Raw genomic sequence first — 20632 nt, forward strand, 5'->3', positions numbered from 1 at the left:
TTGGTAATGACATCAGGCTTGGTAATAGGCAGATGGTTCAGTGGCATTATATGACAAATCGTTCTCATTTATGGTGATTTACCTAAAAATAAGGTATATTTGGTATATTTGGCTGCTGGTGCCATTGGCTGCCAGCATAAGTCCAATATCAACATGCTAATGTAAGGACCACAATGGAAATAAGTTGCAAACTTGTTTGTGATGATCTTAAACGTTGTGTATCCACTTACACAGCTCAGTTGTGTTTTCAAATTGTCAAATAAATTAAACCAAATCAAAATGTGCTGCCTTAGAGCCACCAGATAAGTTTTAGCTAGCTGAGAGCTAGAACTAAAGTAATAACACTGCCCTGTACTGAGGAAATCCAAAGTTGCTTATCCGTCTACGACTAGTTGACCTCCGCTACACCTTTGACACAGAGAGAGATGAAATACCAACTACAGGTACCTTTGGCGGAAGGATTAAATCAAATCCCACATTTCATATAAAATCCTTAACTAAGCTTTAGGGTGTCTGTGGGTGTGTTGCAATGATATCTACTTTCTGATCTTTAAGTCCGCCCTAACCTCCTCTCTTCAAAGTTGTTATCTTTGGCACCTCTAAACGATTATCCTTATTGACAGGTCCTGCTTATCAGGCCAAAATATGTCAGCTGGAAGATTAGACCTGTCTTCAACAGCTGATGGTGAGGAAATGTGAAATGATCTACTGGGTATGTCTTAACATGTCAAGGTAGGCATGACAAGGAAGTGTAGGCGAGCAATCTCCGGCGATAGGACAGATATGTACGGTAGACTGAGTATAACATCAAAGGGGCCAGCCTGGGGGGCCTCTGAAATGAGATGTGTGTGTGAAGTTGTTTCAGCATTTCTGCTGCTGGAAAACAATTGACCCTTTGTTGATCCTTCTAGCTCTGACCACTCACACATCTACAGTTCCAAAACATTTCCTCCCCCATTCCGCCAGTGTTTTGCCACTGCCACACCACTATGGCAGAGTGAAAAGCAAGGCCACTGTTCCTCCTGCAGCTAGCCAGTGGTGCAAACTAATACGACCCCTTTATGACCCCAGTTCATTTCACACATATGCTATCTGACATGGACTGAGCTCCAATAGGGGGGTTGAAAAGTCCCTTAATAACCTCTTAGGGTCTTCTATCACCTCTTTTGAAACTTAAATGTGATTACTATCGATCAGATACTATTACACAGCATCCCCCCCCCCCCCGAGAACAAAATGACAGTCATATTAGTATGATTGACCATGCATCAAAGCGGGTCAGAGAAGGTCACACTTTCTTACAGTGTACCCTAGGGCCATTACTTTCTGGTTACAGCCTAGACTGGATGGTTTGACTCAATTGTACAGTAAGAACAGAGAAAGGTATGTCACCTCTTCTCATGTCTATGTTTACAAATAAAACTCAGAATTCATCACAACTGTATCGGTTTCTCGAGTCCAAAAACACATCAGACATATTTATTGACCTTTGTTAGCTTTAAGGGTACAGAAATGTGCTCTACACGCACACACTGAATGAGAGGCTGCCAGTGGTAGGAGAGGAAGTGCTTATGTAACCCCTTCCTGTGTACCCGTCCTGTGAATCAGCTACCCCCGGCAAAATCAGTAGGCTGGGTCAGAGAGGTTAACCAATGGGGCACCAAGCTGCTGAGACAGGCACTTTAAAAATAAGAAACACTTTGACAGGATCGGTGAAAGGGGACAGAGGGGAGGTTATGGTTTTCAGTTACTGCACAGCGGAGATTGGGAGCGATTGATTATGAAAATCAGTTGGAGCGAGGGAGGAGAAAAGAGAAAAAGGGAGAGAGGAGAGGAGGAAGAGGATGTGGACTACAATGAAAGGACAAAGAGGTGGTGACAGAGACATATTACAGGCATTTGTTTCTTCATTAGAGGCCTGTCTTAAGACTGCTGCCTTGGACAGGAATTAGAACTACATTTGTCCACAGCACTACATGAAGGGGGGAGGGAGTTGTAGTGTATAGGAGAAAGCCTCCGCACACTGCTGAATCCTGGAAGGAACAGTACAGTGCCTCATGAGACTGACCTTGAGAATGATGTTAAAGTCACAGCGAATATCAATACATGATAACATATGACCAATATGAACCATTCTAAGGCCCTAGTCTCTGATACAGTAGAAAAGCAAATTGACCATGTTTTTGCTTTGTTGTTTGACCCCCTATTTTAATATTCAGCAAGATGATTGCATGATAATTACTATGTCAATCATATTCCACACTATGTTTAATTGTAAGTAGATAGAAAGTGGACATAGATATTTCTATGGATAAGCGTAATAATTGCATGAATAATGACACTGTCAAAATTGATAATTGAATGTTATACTACAGGCCAGTATGTCTCTTTGGTCAGGTTACAACCTTGAAAATAAAACAAATAGACATGATCGTTTCAACCAGCTTTCGTCTTCATTCCTAGAGACAGTATCATCACATGAGAGAATGACTGTGATGTCTAACAACACACAGAGGATTTGCACCTTTTCCAGGTCATCCTCTGTACCTCCCCAGAACATAACAAATAAACCTATTTTTGGCTACTGTCCCAGAATGCACCTGGCTGATTGACTGACAGGCTCTTTACTGAGGATGTTAACGGAGAAGGCGCTGGTGCATTTATATACATGTAAGCTAGCCCGCTCGCTGAAGCCACGCCAGTAACAAATAATTCCTCACGTTGACAGGTTGCCATCTCTCCTAATTTCCGGGCAGACTGTGCCGACATATTTGCATTCGGCTCGGATTAAACTGCTGCAAAAATGAGCTCCCAATCCATTTTCCAAAGGAAAACACTGGGGCCCTGTTCACCCATTTCTCCCCCTACAGAAGATACTGCCATCCATCTAAAACAGACAAGAGGGTGCACTGGTCCTAGGGGAGATAACTCAGGAAACAACCTGAGCAGGAACAGAAAGCCACAGCAAACCGATACAATCGTGCGCAAGCACACACACACACACACACACACACACACACACACACACACACACACACACACACACATACACACACACACACGTACACACACCAATGACTGTATATAAACGCACGCATGCATACACACACAATCGTGAGTGCGCACACACACACACACATGCGCGCATACACAATCATGCACATAATAGCACACAAAGATGCCTACACACACTTACTCAAAAGCACAGACTCACACACTTTGTGAAGAAAGTCACCCTAACGCACACGCTAACACAATAAATATATGATCAGCGATATAAAGAAAAGATCTATGGTTGTCAAAACAAATCATTAGCCTTGCGACCAACCCCTCCCTAAAAAATACATGAGTCAGCTGCTACGTTTGCATACCCATTGATGCACATTATTGATGGCAAAATGTTCAAGGCATTTCAATGAGGGAGCATTCATTCTTGAGGTTATCAGTAATAGAGAAGGCCAAGAAAGGAGAGAAGCATTAAAGAAACAGTCAAGACAGAACATCTATTAGATACCGTCAGTCTCAACCAGACCAGCTGCTCAGGAAAGAGCATACATGTGGTCATGTAGTCCCAAAAACTGTTTGAAGTCTGTTTGTAAGTCGCTCTGGATAAGAGCGTCTGCTAAATGACTTAAATGTAAATGTTTTGTCTGTATTTTCTCCTGTCTGATTTGGCATCTTAATGCCACAATGGATACCATTGACAAAGCACCGGTTTCATGAATGAATGCACCACGCTTTCTCTCTCTCACGGTGAGGGTGGCTCTGTTGGGGTGGTGATATCAGGGCTAGACAGGTGTTATTCATAGGGCTGGCTTTATCCCTAATGCGATAAAGGAGTTTATTTTTGGAGGTCACTCAGTGTCTGGCGCAGTGAGTGGATTTGGGATATGGCCAGAGCTACCTCTAGTGGAGAGAAATCAGAACTAACTTCATTCATTTGGAGTAGGAAAATGTTTGGTATGGGGTTCTTCTGTGCTATTTTTACTGAATGGTTGGATAAGGCTTTTAATACACAACACGTTCACTTTGTGAGTGCAAAATGGTAGAGATCTGTTACAGTAACAGCAAGTTAATCAACTGTTCTCTAAAACAATACAGCCTTGCAAATTAAAATGACATAGAAAGTCATATAGAAGTGTAATAATTACAAATACAAATAATTACTGTCTGGAACAAAATGAGTTTATTGTGAAATTGGCTTGATGCTGTGATGTTTAAAACAGTGATATCAGATATAGTTATAGCCAATATAGTTTCTGTCCAAAGACAGTATGAATGTGCCTTTGAATAGGGTACATAACCTGTTGGCACAGACAAATATGTGGCTGGATAAATTAAAAGTGTGCCTTGGAACAGCAGCAGTTGCCAAACATAGAAATTGAAGTCATTAATCACTATTGCTGTGCCCATAATCCTGCTCTATCCTAGGTCAAAATCTCAAAATCTCCCAATGTACATAAAGAAGATGGGCAAAGACTTCTATGCTGTTCCAGGTTGACATGACATGGACAGCTAACTGTTCCCTTTTTATCATTCAGGTGTTGCTTGACTGAGTGGTTTTATGACGAAGGTGCAGAGGAGACCCCAGTGGTCACTGGTAAAGCGTTGACAGTCATTCAACCTCTCCAGGCCCACCAGGGTGATGCCATCTGGGCTGACCTTTGACCCCTCGCCGGCCTGCCTCAGGAAGATGCGGTCGAAGCGCAGGCGTGCGGGGAAAGGGAGGTCCTTGTTGTCATTGGTGACACAGTCCCAGGTGTACCGGCAGTCTTCCGGCTGGCCCAGGGACTCCCATACGTCACAGATGTTCTCGGGTAGACCGCCCTGGTTCTTCACCTGGAAGCACACACAGACACGTTGCAGACATACACACATGATGTACATGTCAAACACATCGCTCCCTCTCTCTGTCTCACCTCCCAGTCCCTGAGGTTGGTGTCTCCCCCAAAGATGACGCTGTGGTCCTGGGGCTGCTCCCTCATTGTCTTCCACACCGTCCTCAGCTGGTTCTGGCGTTCCAGGGATTGGGGCTTCATGCTCTCCATGTGGGACGTCATCACACACAATGGATGGCCAAGGAAAGAAACCTGGTCCACGACAGAGAGAGCAGAGAGACACTGAGTAAGGGCAGAATCGTAACTTGAGATCTGCACGTGTAACTTGAATATCTGTGCACATTTTCTAGTACTTAATGAAATTTGATGGAATGAGAGATGACAGGAAAAGATAACGCAAGGTACAGAGAGTGTTCTTACATGGGCCATAAGCAGATTTCTTCTCATCTCTGTGGTAGGGTAATTCACTATGCTACTCTCCAGAAGTTGAACTCTGGACTTCCTCAGCAGTATGGCAGTGAAATAGCTTCTGTCACTACCTGGGATGAACCATATCAACATAACACAGGAAGGATAACCATAAACACAGTACATAATTACAGTCATATAATCCACAATAGCATTGATGTCATACTGAGAGATTGATTATTTAAAAAAATATTATTAAAGAAATATCATTTTTATAATGTTATTGCTTACCCGGCAACACATGATACGGCTTCAGAACCTGCTGTAAAACCTGGTAAATTGGTGAAATAACCTCTTGCAGTAGCACAATGTCAGGGTGGTACCTTCAAGGGAGAAAGAACATGAGAAATCAACACAATGCTATTTCACTACTTAAGATGTTGTTTAATGACTCGTAAACATATCATTCTGTTCTGTGACTTGACCAGGCAGTTAGTGAAAAAAAAGAACATTGTTTTTGATGGAAAACAAAGTTTCATATGTGCAGTTTTAAAAGGGAGGGTAAAAATAATTTACTCTGTGACAAAAGTGAATAAGAAAATTGTGCCGAAGATGAACCTAGGACAGACTTCATCTCATTAACTGTGAGGACTGTCTCCCTCCTATTGGTCACAGTTCTCTCCACGCAGTGGGGGTTACGGGAATGACACACAAACTTCTCATCCTAAAAACTATATGATGAAATGTGTTGTGTGTTGATGTGACTCACTTGATTAGGTAGTCCAGTAGCCTTGAGAGACGTTCCTTGATATCGTTCAGGTCCAGGCCATCTATGTTCCAGGTCAGAAGGGAAAGTTTGTTTGGATCTCCCTTTTTCTTAGGTTTGTCCTCGTCTGGAGATGACTGTGATGACTGATCTGGATGTTTAGGTAATAACTGTTGTGGAGATGACTGTTGTGGAGATGACTGATCTGGTGATGACTGGTTTGGAGATGACTGATCTGGTGATGACTGGTGTGGAGATGACGGATCTGGTGATGACTGGTGTGGAAATGACGGATCTGGTGATGACAAATGTGGAGATGACAGATCTGGATGATCTGGTGATGACTGTTGTGGAGATGACTGATCTGGTGATGACTGGTTTGGAGATGACTGATCCGGTGATGACTGGTGTGGAGATGACGGATCTGCCTGATCTGGTGAAGACTGTTGTGGAGATGACTGATCTGTGGATAACCGGGTTGGAGGACCCTGATCTGGATGTGGTTGGGCTTCAGTTGGCTGGTCCTTTGACTGGGTTAGGGAGAGATGGTCTAAAGGTGGTTGGGATAGGTTAGGGTGCACTGGATTGGGTTGCTCTGGTTGGGCTTGATTGGGTAGCGCTGAAGGGGGTGTGGCTGGGTTTTGATGCCCTGTAAGTGGTTGGGCAGGGTTACGTTGTGCTGGTTTGGGTGTCTCTGGTTTGGGTTGCTCCGGGATAGGTTGCTCTGGTGTAGGTTTCTCTCGATTAGATTGCCCTAAGGGTGGGTCAGCTTGCACTGATGGGGATTGGGCTGGGCTAGATTCCACTGATTGTGATTGAACCAGGACAGACTGCAATGGGGCAAATTTGTCCATCTCTCCCTCCTTGTCCTCCATCTTCTTGGCACTCCTCTTTTTCTTTCCTCTCTTCTTTCTCCCCTTGGAATTTCCAGGGGCTGTAACCTGTTGGAGGGAGTCACTCGTCTGGTTCTTATTGCCATCTGCTGGCCTGTTTATGTAGGTATCGTAAGAGGATCACAAGAGAGGTATTAATCAATTATGAATGGGAAAATAGACTGACTTTACAAAATGCCAGACACCTTTAATAATATGGCCTCTGATTTAGTAGGTGCTTTCTTTAATCCAAAGTGATCGTGTTGGATCCTGTGTTTTACATTATAGCCATTACCATATATATGATTGAATATTATCTGCTGTTGGCTTGTGTGGATGTATGTATGTGTTATGCAACATAGCTGACTTGAAACATTGTTAAAAGTATCAGGGCCATGGGACTTTCTCATGATGGAAAAATACAGAGAAGCATGAAGACAGGAACTGTTCAAATGAGTTGGGAGGGGGGCACATTCAGAGCGGGGTGTTGCGAGAACAAGCGGTCTTTTGTTAGATAACAGGAGCCAGGTGCGAGATAACGGTATGGAGCATGAGAGCCTGGATGTTCTTCACAAGCAAGTTACATCTATCAACAGAAGCACCAAGAGGCGGGGACCAGCCTGAGCGCCTGCAATAGGCTGAGCAAGTTTAAACCACGCCCAGTCTCTACTGTGATAGGCCAACAGACGGGTTGGAACTGTCTATCACAGTATAAAGAATACTGTTTACATACATCCTGTCAGTTCTCTGTTCTGCCCTGCGTGGTATTACAGTGAGCCCGTATATACGAAAGTTGCATTTGCCATTTATTACTTAGCTAATATACATAGTATAAAATCGGTGACTCATTGTTATATTTATCCTGATACCAGATTTGAATTTACGCAACCCTAACAATCGCTAACATGATTCAGTGCTGTATGTGGCTCGTGCAGGAATCAAACCCACCACATACCAGGTGTTATCACACCGTGCCCCCGACAGAGCCTATAACCTATCGTAAACACATCTGGCTTGTCACTTACCTTTCCACTGAGTCTTGTTTCTTGTCCCCCATCTCTGTTCACTTTTTCACTTTTACACAACCATGAGAACAAAAACTGCATTCAGCTCCACTTACTCCCAACTGACAGAGTAGGCCTACAGGTCCTTTCCAAATAAGGTGACGTGTAAGTTAGGCTGCTTACTTAACACTACATGCTATATAGTAATGCAGATTTTCAAATTCAGACTATAAAATAAATATAACTATTTTCATGACAGACCATGGATTGCAGTAGAAGTTCAGACTGGAAAATGTTGGTTTCGATTCTCCGTAAATACGCCCCTTTTCGGGAGAAACCATGCAGTCACTGGGTGAAACTGAAAGTGTCCAGACAAGGGCCGCACAATAATAATAATAATAATAATAATAATAATAGGTGTTATAATTGTTTGTTGTTGTTTCGCTTGTACTTTATGTATTTATTTATTCAATGGGGGGGGGTCATTTCTGTACCAACTCTGTTGATAGTCCTGTTTGAACATCGAATAAATATATGGATTAAAACAAGTATCAAATGATATAATAATAATAATAGGTATAATGTTGATAATGGCGTATATGTATAATATGCCTATACCCATAAGGTTAGTTATCTTCAACATTAAATTATTCAGTATACAGTACGAGTCAAAAGTTTGAACACACCTATTAATTCCAGGGGTTTTGTTTATTTTTACTATTTCATACATTGTAGAACAATAGTGAAGACATCAAAACTATGAAATAACACATATGGAATCATGTGGTAACCAAAAAAGAGTTAAACAAATTATTAGCATGGCTACCACAGCATTCTGCGGCCATACGCCATCCCATCTGGTTTGCGCTTAGTGGGACTATCATTTGTTTTTCAACAGGACAATGACCCAAAACACACCTCCAGGCTGGGTAAGGGCTATTTGAACAAGGAGAGTGATGGGGTGCTGCATCAGATGACCTGGCATCTAAAATCACCCGACCTCAACCCAATTGAGATGGTTTGGGATGAGTTGGACCGCAAAGTGAAAGAAAAGCAGCCAACAAGTGATTAGCATATGTGGGAACTCCTTCAAGACTGTTGGAAAAGCATTCCTCGTGAAGCTGGTTGAGAGAATGCAGAGAGTGTGCAAAGATGTCATTAAAGCAAAGGGTGGCTACTTTGAAGAATCTCAACTGTAAAATATATATTTTGATTTGTTTAACACTTTTTTGGTTACTACATTTACATTTACATTTAAGTCATTTAGCAGACATAATTCCATGTGTTATTTCATAGTTTTGAAGTCTTCACTATTATTCTACAATGTTGAAAATAGTTTAAAAAAATAAGAAAAACCCTTGAATGAGTAGGTGTGTCCAATCTTTTGACTGGTACTGTATATTGAAGATATCTCGTCCCCATCCCCTTGCATGGAAGGCAAGCCACCGAGGCCAGGCAGTGATGGTGAGCATCATGACATGAGCATCATGAGCATCATGACATGAGCATCCTTTCCCCGAATATCAGTGCGCACTAATTTTGCTCAGCTGCAGATCAAATTGCCCCTCGAGACACACCACCACCCAGCCGGATGCGCCCAAAAGAGCTACAAAGGATGTCTACTGGTAACAGCAGCAGGGGAACAGCGGAGAAGGATGGTACAGTATCTGGCGTGAACAAGACAGTGGCATCCGAGCCGAGCTAAGCGTATTTCGACTGCACAGTGTCTGAGCGCCGTAGAAATTACACCCCCTAATTTGTCTTTTCGACTGGAACAACGACGTTCACTTCTAACGCTATTTGGATACATTTTTGCACCCTTCATCCTTGGTGAGTGTCTCACGTGTAGCTACATCTTTCGCAAGTGCTGTATGAGCAGTAACAGGTATGAGCAGTAACAGGTATGAGCAGTAACAGGTATGAGCAGTAACAGTGCCGGAGGGCTGCTTTGAATATTTGAACTGCTCTGGCTTGCTCGGTAGTGTCTATTTCAATTCGATATCCTGTTGTAGTAGGCTACACAGTCGAACCATGTTATCCTCTCAACAACCGTGAGGTTAGTAGGCTAATGACGTTGGCTTCTAGAATAATGTAGCAGACCCCAGTCTAGAAAGAATTTGGTTGCTTCAATATCAAAGGCCCCCTTTTTCTCCACTACCTCTCTCGCCGAGGGTAGTCGCTGTCCTTGGTGGTGAAACAGCGTTTTATAATATAGGGGATTGGGAGAAAGTAAAGGAAATCAGCTTGTTGACTTTATTGGATGTAGTATTTTAGTGCGACCACACATGACCAATATGTTAGGGTTACTCATGATTAAGTAATTTATTGTTTCATTAGTTATTCAGAGCCTTCTATGGTGTCAGTATATTCAGTGACTTTCTCAGCATGGTATACAAAAGCCCAGATAATGGGATCAATCCTGAGTTCAAATGCAGTGCTTTGTCCTGAGTTCAAATACAGTGACCCTTGATCTTTAACCCTATATTAGAATAACACTTTATCCTAACCACTACCCTTAACAATTAGCTGAAACAACATAAATATGATAATTGTTTACCTACACAGTAAGCGCACAGCAGGGTGACAGCAGTAACAGGTGACCACCAGTAGAGTCCACCATGGGAGGTATGGGCAGAGAGCGGTGCTGTGTCATCCTTGCCAAGGTGGCATGTGGCATTACACTGAGTCACACACCATCCACTCAACATGAGGTAGGAGGATACTGACGGTCATTCTCTGTGGGTAGGAGAATCCATGTTGCTTTTGTTAGTATCAAAGTTGTCATTGGTAGATACAGTAGGTGATGTGATTATTAGTATTATTATTATCTGGGACAATGTGTAATGTTTCTGATTCCTTCTGTGTTCCAGGTTTAGATCAGTCTGTCCGGTGCATCATGCAGACAGGAGCTCACCTGCTTCTCTGTCTCATCCTGCACTATGTGGAAGGTTAGGGGCCATCTTTAAAATGACATTCTTGTGACTGTACCTAATGTTAAATGAATATTTGTGCTGTGTGTTCTATGTTGTATTGTAGGATTCATAAAGTTAACAAACAACAGTCATGTTTGGACGGCAGGCAGGCTCAGGGTCAGGCAGAGTGATCAGGCAGGCGGGCTCAGAGTCAGGACAGGCAAGGGTCAAAGCCAGGAGGGTGAGAAAAAGAGAGACTGGGAAAAGCAGGCGCTGAGGCAAACCACTGGTTGACTTCACAAACCAGATGAACAGAGAACACAGGTATAAATACACAGGGGATAATGAGGAAGATGGGCGACACCCGGAGGGAATGGAGACAATCACAAAGACAGGTGAAACAGATCAGGGTGTTAAAAAGACAATGGTTTCACTGAGAGATGCTTTTCCCGGGTTAAAATGAACAATTAGTAACAGGATAATGAACCCAAATGTGCCCTTTAAGTACCTCCAAAAAGCTTATTGATTCATTCTAAGAGTGGCAGTATATTTGGGTGATGTTTACCAGGATCTGCTTGTGCACTCAATATCCCCTTATGAGATCAGCAGAAGAATTACGTTTTCTGTTATTGAGTCCATTTGTTCATTATCGTACACTCGCCACTGTGTTGTGTTCAGTGACACAAAGAAAGCAGCTGATGCCTTTCCCTCAGTTATCAGATGATATTGTTGAGAGCTAAGATGTCCTTGGCCAGCTCTCCCGCTATCTCTCTCAGAATGACCTTCTTGATCCAAATCAGTCAGGTTTCAAGACTAGTCATTCAACTGAGACTGCTCTTCTCTGTATCACGGAGGCGCTCCGCACTGCTAAAGCTAACTCTCTCTCCTCTGCTCTCATCCTTCTAGACCTATCGGCTGCCTTCGATACTGTGAACCATCAGATCCTCCTCTCCACCCTCTCCGAGTTGGGCATCTCCGGCGCGGCCCACGCTTGGATTGCGTCCTACCTGACAGGTCGCTCCTACCAGGTGGCGTGGCGAGAATCTATCTCCTCACCACGTGCTCTCACCACTGGTGTCCCCCAGGGCTCTGTTCTAGGCCCTCTCCTATTCTCGCTATACACCAAGTCACTTGGCTCTGTCATAACCTCACATGGTCTCTCCTATCATTGCTATGCAGACGACACACAATTAATCTTCTCCTTTCCCCCTTCTGATGACCAGGTGGCGAATCGCATCTCTGCATGTCTGGCAGACATATCAGTGTGGATGACGGATCACCACCTCAAGCTGAACCTCGGCAAGATGGAGCTGCTCTTCCTCCCGGGGAAGGACTGCCCGTTCCATGATCTCGCCATCACGGTTGACAACTCCATTGTGTCCTCCTCCCAGAGCGCTAAGAACCTTGGCATTATCCTGGACAACACCCTGTCGTTCTCAACTAACATCAAGGCGGTGGCCCGTTCCTGTAGGTTCATGCTCTACAACATCCGCAGAGTACGACCCTGCCTCACACAGGAAGCGGCGCAGGTCCTAATCCAGGCACTTGTCATCTCCCGTCTGGATTACTGCAACTCGCTGTTGGCTGGGCTCCCTGCCTGTGCCATTAAACCCCTACAACTCATCCAGAACGCCGCAGCCCGTCTGGTGTTCAACCTTCCCAAGTTCTCTCACGTCACCCCGCTCCTCCGCTCTCTCCACTGGCTTCCAGTTGAAGCTCGCATCCGCTACAAGACCATGGTGCTTGCCTACGGAGCTGTGAGGGGAACGGCACCTCAGTACCTCCAGGCTCTGATCAGGCCCTACACCCAAACAAGGGCACTGCGTTCATCCACCTCTGGCCTGCTCGCCTCCCTACCACTGAGGAAGTACAGTTCCCGTTCAGCCCAGTCAAAACTGTTCACTGCCCTGGCCCCCCAATGGTGGAACAAACTCCCTCACGACGCCAGGACAGCGGAGTCAATCACCACCTTCCGGAGACACCTGAAACCCCACCTCTTTAAGGAATACCTAGGATAGGATAAAGTAATCCTTCTCACCCCCCTTAAAAGATTTAGATGCACTATTGTAAAGTGGCTGTTCAACTGGATGTCATAAGGTGAATGCACCAATTTGTAAGTCGCTCTGGATAAGAGCGTCTGCTAAATGACTTAAATGTAAATGTTAAATGTACCTAGGCTCACAGTATCAGTGAAGTGATCACTGAATAATTAATGCTAGTTTTCCTCTGTTTAATGGTTCCATCTGGTTTATGCCTTAGTGGAGCATGTTGGAAGGCAACTCTTCCCACTGTGAAACAAGCTGATTGTATTGCTGACTTTTACTACTAAATGTAAGCAAAGTATAAGCAAAAGCTGTTTGACCATATATCTCTGTGCTCTGTACCATAGCTGCAGAGGCGTCACAGTGCTGGCAGGGTGCGACCTACTCAGAGGCTGTGGTCTCCCCGGCCCTGAGGAGCAGCAATATCTTGCGGGTGCCGGACGTGTCATCTCTGGCGCAGTGTGCCGGGGCCTGTTGTGATCTGCCTGGATGTAACCTGGCCTGGCTGTTTGAGCATCGCTGCTACATCCTCAGCTGCCAGCAGAGGGAGAACTGTCATCCCAGACAGAGACCTGGAGCTGATTCCTATATGGCCTTCCTGCAGAGAGGACCCCCCCAGACCCTGCTGCTCCAGTCTCTGGTCAGGGGGGAGCCCTACCCCAGTCGCTGGAGGCCCCGCTCCTCTGGGGACGTGGAGGCACTGAATGACCTAGCCCCAGATAGATGGGCCCCAGATGGATTTTGATGACCCAGGTGGGATGGGTTTGGAATACCCTGAGAGTGAACTTGGCCCTGAGGATAATGGTGGGGATCTTCTAGATTGGCCTGCAGCATTGGAAGGGAGGGATGGTTTCAACCTATCGGAAAGTGAAGGCAGGCTAGTGGGGCTGGGATTTGCAACAGAAGGGGCTGAAAGCAGCCTGCCCAGTCCTTCCACTGGAGCGACTATCAACCAGGGGGCACCCCCCAGTGACCCCACGTCTGGCACTACACCTGAAAACAAGAAAGTACGTTTCAGATGAAACAATGGGCAGGAATCATAACGCAACAAAAAATGATGGCATGGAAAGGGTTTCAGGCCGTATGAGGACCACATGTTTGCCAGGACACGGTGGAAATGATACTGGGTTACATAGATCCAATACAGTGATTAGATTTAGCTCACAATTAGTGGACAAACTGGACATGAAAAAGCAGTCTGTCTAAATTAAGGCAGATAGTTGGAAATATATCTTGTAAAACAGCTGGGACATTTTAAATAGGGTTACTTCCCTGAGGTATGATAAACGGTCACCCAGCTGACAGTCTGCATATATGTGTGTGTGTGTGTGTGTTATTACAGTGACATTTTGCTGACTCAATTGCTCTGTAGTCACATTCACTTAGCGCGCCTGACCTTCACATATCCTTTGAGAATAGGACATACTGTAATCCAACTGTAATCCACATAGCTTCTCTTACTAATGTAGGCTTGTCAGCTATTCCCAGGAGGGGGATTCGGAGGGTGATTTGGAGAGAGGGTTAATTTGGGAATTTGCAATACAGATTCTTTATTAACAAGTCTTGTTTTACTAATACAAATAGTAATGTATTTGCTGTTGTTTTCTTTGTATGATAGTGAACTACAGAACACATCCTTGGCCAGCTCAGGGCCAACATTCACGCCCAAACCACAGAATGACAGTGTTCACTCCTCCCAACTGAGCCAAATAAAGACTTCCCATCCTACTAAAGCCCCATCTCATCTGTCCAGTACTGTACCCCTGACCACACAGACAGGTAGTGCAATATGTTTCTGTTCATTGGATTTTTTTTAACCTTAATTGGTGATTGTAGGTAGTCTTTCATATTCTTTGTTCCCCCTGTTACATAACCTGTTTCTATCTCATATTTTCTTGTTTTATTCTCAATCGCTTGTCTCTGTATAATCTGAAAATCCTGTAGAGCAAACGTTGCCCAGGGACACAGTGGAACTGGTAGCCCCCGTCGGCCCAGAGACCCAAACTGGTACAGTCACAAACACAATGGTTTTTACAAGCATGAGCTGAAGTTTATATCCTGGATTAATTAGAAAGGGCACACAGCAGTCACACATGGCTGACAGTCCTAATGGATGGAATATCTCTTACTTTACAGCGGCGAGAAGGAACCAGACCCCCAAAGCCGTCACCCTCCCAGTAACCCAGGTCGTGTCACTTTCAACCATCATCAGCCGTATGTATGAAATAGTTGGCTTTGGATGGTGACTAACCTTACCATAATGTTACTATTTACTTTTAGAGTAGGCCTATTAAAGATAAATATATATCAAATGAATGATCAGTCACAGCTCTGATGTACCATAAAACAGACTGATATGAATACAAATACTACACACTGTGTGTGGTTAATGTAAAAGTGTATTTTCAAACTAATAGATGCTGCAAACCTAAACTTAAAAGCAAATGTTGTTAGTGCTTGTGTGTGTATGGTGATTGGCTACGTGGCTGGGTGCAAATGCATATGAGTAAATATTAATGACTCTAGACTTCTTCTGGCTGGGAGGGATATTGAAGAAGCGTTTGGATTTGGAGTTCTCCTCGTTCCATCTGGCTGGCTGCTCTCTTCTGTACTTTGTCGATAGACACCTTATCTTACGTACTTGCAGAGCCCCCTTCCATCTGGCTGGCTGTTGACTTCAGTCTGCTGCTTCCGAAGGCGGGTTTCACCTCGTCGCAGCTTGAGGATCACTTTAGGCCTCTGCAGTTTGCTCCATTTCTTTTCCAGGTCCTTTCTTTTTATTTATATATATTTTTTCTTCCAATCTTTTCATTTCTTTCTTTGTTATGTTGTTCAGCTGCTTCTCTGTCAGTGGGAAGGAAATGTGGCCAGGCACCTGACAGGCACTGCCTTCCACATGCTGCACAGCACTCTGGGACAGGACTGGACACTGTGAGGCCCGCTGGGATAGCTTAGGACATGACACAGCCATCTGAGATGAGCCTAGACAACCAACCTTCCTCAGGATCATCCTGATTTCATTGGGGTTGATGGGGTCAACAAGCAGGATGGACTAATATAGGACTTTAGCCTTTTGGGGCTTTGACGGGTGGTGCAGGTCACCAGTAGCACTGTGAGCGGCTTTTCCCTTTGAGCCAAGAGAGGGAGCTGTGACCAGGCTTTTCCCCTTGGAGACCAGCGATTTGACATGTAGGCCTCTGTCACGTTGGACCCAGTGATTCTCCTCTGACTTAGATACATGAAATGTGGGGAAAATGCTGATTTCAGTTTACAAGCTGAATTTAAACTATTTCCATCGTGGCGTGTATATTCTACTTCTAAATGCCTTATAAATGAACAATTACTGTATTATTGAAAACAAAATAAGCTATCTGTTTCAGATATCTTGTAATTGAATAGTTTACATATAATACTATATAGCTGGGGTGGCAGGTAGCCTAGTGGTTAAGAGCGTTGGGCCAGTAACCGAATCCCAGAGCCGACTAGGTGAAAAATCTGTCGATTTTATTGATTTATTTTACCTTTATTTAACCAGGTAGGCAAGTTGAGAACAAGTTCTCATTTACAATTGCGACCTGGCCAAGATAAAGCAAAGCAGTTCGACAGATACAACGACACAGAGTTACACATGGAGTAAAATAAACATACAGTCAATAATACAGTATAAACAAGTCTATATACAATGTGAGCAAATGAGGTGAGAAGGGAGGTAAAGGCAAAAAAGGCCATGGTGGCAAAGTAAATACAATATAGCAAGTAAAACACTGGAATGGTAGTTTTGCAATGGAAGAATGTGCAAAGTAGAAATAAAAATAATGGGGTGCAAAGGAGCAAAATAAATAAATAAAATACAGTTGGGAAAGAGGTAGTTGTTTGGGCTAAATTATAGGTGGGCTATGTACAGGTGCAGTAATCTGTGAGCTGCTCTGACAGTTGGTGCTTAAAGCTAGTGAGGGGGATAAGTGTTTCCAGTTTCAGAGATTTTTGTAGTTCGTTCCAGTCATTGGCAGCAGAGAACTGGAAGGAGAGGCGGCCAAAGAAAGAATTGGTTTTGGGGGTGACTAGAGAGATATACCTGCTGGAGCGTGTGCTACAGGTGGGAGATGCTATGGTGACCAGCGAGCTGAGATAAGGGGGGACTTTACCTAGCAGGGTCTTGTAGATGACATGGAGCCAGTGGGTTTGGCGACGAGTATGAAGCGAGGGCCAGCCAACGAGAGCGTACAGGTCGCAATGGTGGGTAGTATATGGGGCTTTGGTGACAAAACGGATTGCACTGTGATAGACTGCATCCAATTTGTTGAGTAGGCTATTGGAGGCTATTTTGTAAATGACATCGCCAAAGTCGAGGATTGGTAGGATGGTCAGTTTTACAAGGGTATGTTTGGCAGCATGAGTGAAGGATGCTTTGTTGCGAAATAGGAAGCCAATTCTAGATTTAACTTTGGATTGTAGATGTTTGATATGGGTCTGGAAGGAGAGTTTACAGTCTAACCAGACACCTAAGTATTTGTAGTTGTCCACGTATTCTAAGTCAGAGCCGTCCAGAGTAGTGATGTTGGACAGGCGGGTAGGTGCAGGTAGCAATCGGTTGAAGAGCATGCATTTAGTTTTACTTGTATTTAAGAGCAATTGGAGGCCACGGAAGGAGAGTTGTATGGCATTGAAGCTTGCCTGGAGGGTTGTTAACACAGTGTCCAAAGAAGGGCCGGAAGTATACAGAATGGTGTCGTCTGCGTAGAGGTGGATCAGAGACTCACCAGCAGCAAGAGCGACCTCATTGATGTATACAGAGAAGAGAGTCGGTCCAAGAATTGAACCCTGTGGCACCCCCATAGAGACTGCCAGAGGTCCGGACAGCAGACCCTCCGATTTGACACACTGAACTCTATCAGAGAAGTAGTTGGTGAACCAGGCGAGGCAATCATTTGAGAAACCAAGTGCCCTTGAGCAAGGCACTTAACCCTAGTTGTTCCTGTATTCCGCTCTGGATAAGTGTCTGCTAAATTACTAAAATGTAAATGTAAGACCATATTCATTCAATCGAGAAATGGTTTTTGCATCAGTGTGTTCTTTCTTTTCCAAGTTTGTAACAACCTCAATAAATAATTTGTTTTAGCTGTTGGGTTCATGTATTATCTTAATATTTATCATCATGACAGTCCCCCATAAATGAGAAATGGAAAGAAGAAATGTTCCCCTGTGGATGTTGAGATGCTGCTGGACATGGTGTTGATGAATCAGTAGAGGGGAGTCTTCCTCTTGTCACCAGAGCAGTAGTATCAGACAGATGAATGAACATTACAGATCAAGGAGTTTAGTCTAATATCAAAATACTGGACTAAGAGCCATTAGGGCATGCACACTCAAATGCTCCAACATTTATTGATGTGAAACAAAAACAATGTTTCAATCGAGGATGAAGATCTGTTTTGGGTCGAAACAATGTCTTACTGCTGTATTTAAATAACGTTAGCCCGTATGTAAATCTGTTGATGAATTTGAGTCCGCAGGTCCTATCCAATTATTTGACTGTGAATTCTATCAAGCACCCACCTAATGAGATATCATGTGCATCCGTTTACAGAATAGATTTGGCCTATATTATGACTATCTTGTGTTTGATGGTCCCTCATATAGAGTTCTGATGATGGAGTGATCATCAGCCATCACTGGGAGCAGGTTGGAGGTCCATCCATAGAGCTTGGAGCTTTCTCGGACACACAGATTCTCAACCTATCCAACCTTGCCCCTGGGGAGTACACGTTCAGGTATGGATAGGACCTCTGTGGCCTAAACTTAGGGTCCAAATCAATTTCATCCCAGTCAATTCAAGCCTGCAATTCAAATAGTGAAATGAATCAATCAATCAAATAGTTTGGGTATGCTGCTCTACCATGGAACAAAGGTCAGACTGCACTGATAGTTACAGTGCACCGTCTCTATTAATCATAGTTGGTGTTTAACTAACAATAATACAGGACCAAAGGTTTTCTGCCTTCAGATAGTTATATCTTCCCTATAAAAAACCTTAGCTGACATTCTGTTTAAATGTAGCCTCATGGAAACGTGACATAGATACTGGGTAAGCCATTACCATCAATGTTTCCCCACCAACCACAATACAAGCTACAAGAGTAGCTGGATTCATCTGGATTTTTTTCCAGGTTGACCATTACAGATTCTGCCGGGTTGTCAGACTCCTCCATGGCTACAGTGAAAGTCATTCAGTCAGTGGAGAATGACCAAATGCCCTACCCCAGCCATGTCACTCTCACCTCCAGCCCTGGCCTTGCTGCTACCCTGGCCCACAGGCAGGATGACCCTACTGCAGCTACCCCCTCTGCTAGTGCCTCTGTCACTCAGAAGACAGGTAAATGACATAAGGACAGTACGGTATTAAGATTAGAACAGAGTATCAGATATGTTCTACAGCATTGGATTGTCCTCAGGCAGTTAACTTCAGGCATTACTTTACCTTAGTCCACCTAGTAGTAAACCAAAGGTAAAGCCAAGGGTATCAAAACATGAATAGGACATGTTTCAACAAATTACCTGTTTTGCTCTGTCCCATAGAGAACAAAAGCACCCCCATAGCTGAGGTCAAGGTGTCAAACGGAGCCCCTGTGGCTATAGTGGGTCCTAACAGGCAGCTGACCCTCCCAGTGACCAGCGTCACCTTGGACGGAAGCAGCAGCACTGATGACCACGCCGTCACCAGCTACCACTGGGACACCATCAGGTACCAACACTGTTCATATAGGTCAAAGGTTGAGTCCATAAAAGTCTATAAAGATATGAAGAACAAGCTGAAGAGCCTTCTTACAATGTCATTTTCTGTGTTGTTTTGTAGAGGTCCTCCAGGGTCAAGGACACAAGGTGTGGACAAGCCCATAGCCATAGTAACGAGCCTCAGAGCGGGCCGCTATACATTTAGTCTGACTGTGAGTGACCAGGAAGGGCTGAAAGACAGTGCCTTGCTCACAGTCAGGGTTCAAGAGGGTAAGAAAACACAGGTTGGCATTTATTGGGATGACTCATGTACTGGAGGCAGCTCTGCAGAGTGGTCCCTATAGCTGGCACAGACACAAAGTACTCAAATGTGATTTTAAACCTAACCTTAACCACACTGCTAACCCTAATGCCTAACCCTAACAATAATTCATGACAATAAACGTCAACCTGCTAAGAAAACACACAATGCTTCAAACACAGCAAATCTGTTCAAAACAAGATGAGACATCACCCAGGCTGGTTGAACATGATGGTATTCATCTACAGCCTGTTGTCCATCCTCCCTCAGCCAGAAGCCTTCCACCTGTAGCACATGCCAGCGGCAGCCACACCCGAGCCCTGCCCAACAACTCCCTGGTACTCAGAGGCTCAGTGACGGATGGTGACCCAGCCACGGTGGACTTCCTCTGTCCGGGACAGTCAGAGCCCTGCTGCTGGGGCGAGTGAGAGGAGTCTTGATACTTAGGTATACGGTAAATATAGTTTGAACTTGTAATATGCTGTTAGCTAAACTGGTAGGAAGTAGGAATTACTTTAAGGTAGGAACTACTCTGTCCTGCCGTTCCCCCAGGAGGTGCTGTATGGTTCAGAGCAGCAGGCCTCCCTGTACCTGGCCAACTTGGTGGAGGGGACCTATCTGTTCCAGCTGCGTGTCACAGACACCCAGGGACGCAGCAGCACCGCCACAGCCACCATGACGAGCATTAGGAGGAAGAGCTGAACAGCACGTACAGCATATGTGTGTTCTGTCAGAGTGGGAATGTTCTCAGACAGTG

At 44.4% G+C, this 20632-nt stretch overlaps 1 protein-coding gene and 1 pseudogene across 1 annotated transcript; one reads left to right on the forward strand and one right to left on the reverse strand.

Annotated features, from left to right (window-relative positions):
- Positions 1–4163: 4163 nt before the first annotated feature.
- Positions 4164–8204, reverse strand: LOC115141003 (tyrosyl-DNA phosphodiesterase 2-like). Its single transcript, XM_029679564.2, has 6 exons — positions 7910–8204; positions 6016–6999; positions 5538–5629; positions 5259–5377; positions 4920–5090; positions 4164–4839 (listed from the first exon to the last, which is right to left on the reverse strand). The coding sequence occupies exons 1-6, from the start codon at positions 7939–7941 to the stop codon at positions 4534–4536; spliced, it is 1704 nt and encodes a 567-aa protein (XP_029535424.1). The 5' UTR covers positions 7942–8204; the 3' UTR covers positions 4164–4533.
- Positions 8205–10506: 2302 nt separating this feature from the next.
- Positions 10507–20577, forward strand: LOC115142225 (dyslexia-associated protein KIAA0319-like; annotated as a pseudogene).
- The last annotated feature ends 55 nt before the right edge of the window (positions 20578–20632 follow it).

Source organism: Oncorhynchus nerka, linkage group LG14, assembly GCF_034236695.1.
Source record: "Oncorhynchus nerka isolate Pitt River linkage group LG14, Oner_Uvic_2.0, whole genome shotgun sequence".
Taxonomy (NCBI): domain Eukaryota; kingdom Metazoa; phylum Chordata; class Actinopteri; order Salmoniformes; family Salmonidae; genus Oncorhynchus; species Oncorhynchus nerka.